This window comes from Chanos chanos, chromosome 10 (genome assembly GCF_902362185.1).
Source record: "Chanos chanos chromosome 10, fChaCha1.1, whole genome shotgun sequence".
NCBI classification, from domain to species: domain Eukaryota; kingdom Metazoa; phylum Chordata; class Actinopteri; order Gonorynchiformes; family Chanidae; genus Chanos; species Chanos chanos.
The window spans coordinates 5,017,505-5,020,840 of record NC_044504.1 but is presented as its reverse complement, the minus strand read 5'-3'; the positions used below and the strand labels follow the sequence as shown (position 1 = coordinate 5,020,840).

The window sequence follows — 3,336 nt, the reverse complement described above, 5'->3', positions numbered from 1 at the left end:
TGGGAGTTTCATATGCCAATACACAGAGAATTGAAGACGTGGTGACAGAGCGGAGAATTATATCAATACAAGTCTACTGACAGCCAAATCTCTATACTAATGTGGATATTGATGAAAAACATTGATGATGATGATAACACTCCAAACATGTCACATTAAACCATAATCTAGCAAGACACAATATTTTTTACACACAAAACCACCAGCTCACTGGGTCCGAACGATGTAGGTTACAAATAGGCTGCTCCACTTTCATCGCAGTAATATAATATACATTTGACATTATAACACAATATAAGATACTATATATAATCTTCTGGTGGTGAACTATGAGGTTATGAGGGAAGAAACACAGACATTTAGTAGTGTATATAAATCTGCTTTCTTTAGCTAGATGACACAATAGCCAGTTTCATGAAGTTGTTTTAAAGGTGATGAACCTGAAGGGAATGAATAAATAAATTAAACAAATTAATAATTAAACAAATCTGGCTCATTAGCAGTATCTAAAGTCCTAAGCACTATTTTTCTCCTTCATGTCACGGCATTGTTAAAACGTGTCTTAATTGTATCAGGTAAGTGTTCTGAGATACTAAAAGATGATCAGCTTTAATGAAAAGGTCACACAGTATTACATGAATCCAGAGAAAAAAAAATCCCAGCTCACTAAATACTTAAGCTTGAAAATACCAATCTATATTTATTTACAGCCAATTAGTCCTAGGTTGACCAAGGGTCATGCTAACACTGCACGGAACCGTGAAGATTTAAACAAGACATTTGAAAAGCTCTACAACTTTTTCCCATGTGATAAAATGCAAATATTTTTATAAGATTTGTGAATACTTGTTTTCTCTGTGTGTGCACACAAGCTTGCGGTTTAAAGTAATGTCAAGTTGAAAAGTTCTCAGTTCAACTTCGTGTAATGCATCTGCATTCAGGATCACGAACAACATTAACCTAAGCACTTTCCAGTTAAAATGTTTTCTATTGTTTCAGCATCAGAAAAAAAAAAAAAAAAATCAGGTCAGGTCTCCTAAGGTCAAATCCAGGACAGAGTAAGAATAGCATAGAGTGTGTCATATAATAGACCAAACCCACATCATCCAGCACATCACTCGAAATGTATTTATCAAGATTCATTTATCTTGAAAGTGCTTCTTTTCATTTCAGATTGTCTTGCATGCTGAATCCAGATGACTTCTAGGAAAAACCTGAGAACAAATGTTCTTTAATACTCCCCTAAAAAGCTGACATCTAACCCAATTTCACCCGTGAATCTGTCCATGAAAAGTAGTCTCTCCCAAAGGACTTCAGGCAATCTGGGACACCCAAAACGCTGACTTTAAAAAGCCCAGTGTGATGTCGTTAAGAATACACAAAAATATCCCAAATATCTACGTAAGTATGCCACCATCTCTTGATTTGAGGTGTGGCCCTGGACAGTGAGGATTACCATGTGTATCCATTAAAATCCGAACCTCTTATTGCCTGTGTTCTAGAGAAAGCACCACTTTTTAAATGATTTTGAAGTGAACCATGCTATAACACAATAAGTGTTAATATATGTTGAACATTTGCTCACAGTAAGGTGTTAGTCTCAAGTTAGACACAAAAGAGGTATAGCATTCAAGTCAATCTTACCTATATCTCGGCTTTTTTTCCTTTCTTTTCTTTCTCTTTTTTTTTTTCTTTTTACTTTTATAAATCTTTGATAAAGCCATACGAACACATATCGTGGGTGCGATATGAAAGAAACAGTGTCACTTTTATTGAACTGAGAGAACAATAAAATAAAGGCTTGCGGGCTGAACCCAGTGTGATCCTGTAAAATCAATACAACTATTTCAGCCCTCAGAGATAGTATACAAAGCTGTGCTCTTTACAAAGTTCAGCTACAAAGGACAAAGACAAGGCCACCTCATCACCAAAAGTCATGTATCAACTTTACTAGTGTGGACATCTCTTCAAATAAGGATCAATAAGTCACTCTCATGTGTGGATAGAGAAATAAGTTAATAAGAATAATATTTAAAGAACCAACAGAGTGTTTATGCGGGGTTTTTTCATGATTTAACGGTGGAGAGTTGACATGATTTCAAAGCACAAAGCCTTACTGCAAATGTTAAGTACACTATGTAACACAAGAGGATGTATGGATCCATGCAATCATATAAGACTAGAAAAAAGTTTCTGTGTGAGTGAGTGCATTGGAATACTGACTACTAACGCAACAGACAGTGTGTGTGTAAGTATGCGAGGCCAAAAGGATAAGTATGGAATCAGCTGTCTCGTGTTGCAATGTACTTGGTGATCAAATATCTGTATAATCAATCTCGTGGTATTTCATTCAATGACACCATGGTGCTAAATACAATTAAAAGCTTTGTGTTTGGTCTCTTGCAACATATGTCATGCTAAGATAGCCTATCTTGTTTTTAGGAACAACTGCATATAAACCAAACGCATTACAAGGACAAAGACATCCGCGAAGACACAAACGCACGCGCTCGCATACACACACACACACACACACACACACACACACACACACGCACGCACACACATGCATACACACCAGACGAAAAGCCCCTCCACTAAAAGGCTGCGTAGTCCACGTCGCTGTGCGAGAATTAGGCTCCTGCAGACGAATCGGAGTCAGAGTTGATTTAAACTGGCTATAAGCAGGCTCACTGGTTAAATTGGCTATCAACACGCTTCACGTATCACAATTCGATGATGACTGTACAAGAACTATTATTTTAAGAGCTCGTCCTAATTAAACGCGCCATTAAATAAAAGTGGGAAATGCGATAATTTAGCACACCCGGTGGATTAAAAAAAAAAAAGAAAGAAAAGAAAAGAAGAGAAAAAACTTGGATTGCTAGGGATTTCACGGGTAAAATGCCTACTACTGTAAAACAGTTCAACAAACAGTGACACGAATACAGGTTATTAGACTTTACCTTGATTACTGTGACTTGAACAGGTAAAGAGAAACCGCAAAGACAGGCAAATTAAACAATATTTTACTCCAAAACTCATGTCTACATCCGCCAGGTAATGTAGCAGTATCCCGGACTGTATCCACGTGATGTACCAATCAATCAGTATGTATTTTTAATCCTTTAAAGATGTCGCTTTAAGTGCTAAACCTCTCATCTCCGTTGGCAGATTCATTCTTAGCTGGAACAAATTGACATATGTCAGCCATGGAAGCAAGTCCATTGCCTGAAATGACTGAGTGCGAAGCAGACGTCTGCAAAGTTCAGTCTCAATTAATAGGAAAAAACATTAAAATTGATCGGAGCGCATGTGCGACAGTTCCAAATCACG

The 3,336-nt window shown here is 37.1% G+C and overlaps 1 protein-coding gene across 1 annotated transcript in view; it reads right to left on the bottom strand.

Annotated features, from left to right (window-relative positions):
• Positions 1-3,045, bottom strand: part of LOC115823225 (ephrin type-A receptor 6-like) — a 129,336-nt gene extending 126,291 nt beyond the window's left edge. Inside the window, exon 1 of the mRNA XM_030787261.1 lies at positions 2,967-3,045. Within this exon, the coding sequence (XP_030643121.1) occupies positions 2,967-3,045 (79 nt within the window). The remainder of the gene's footprint in view (positions 1-2,966) is intronic.
• Positions 3,046-3,336: the final 291 nt, after the last annotated feature.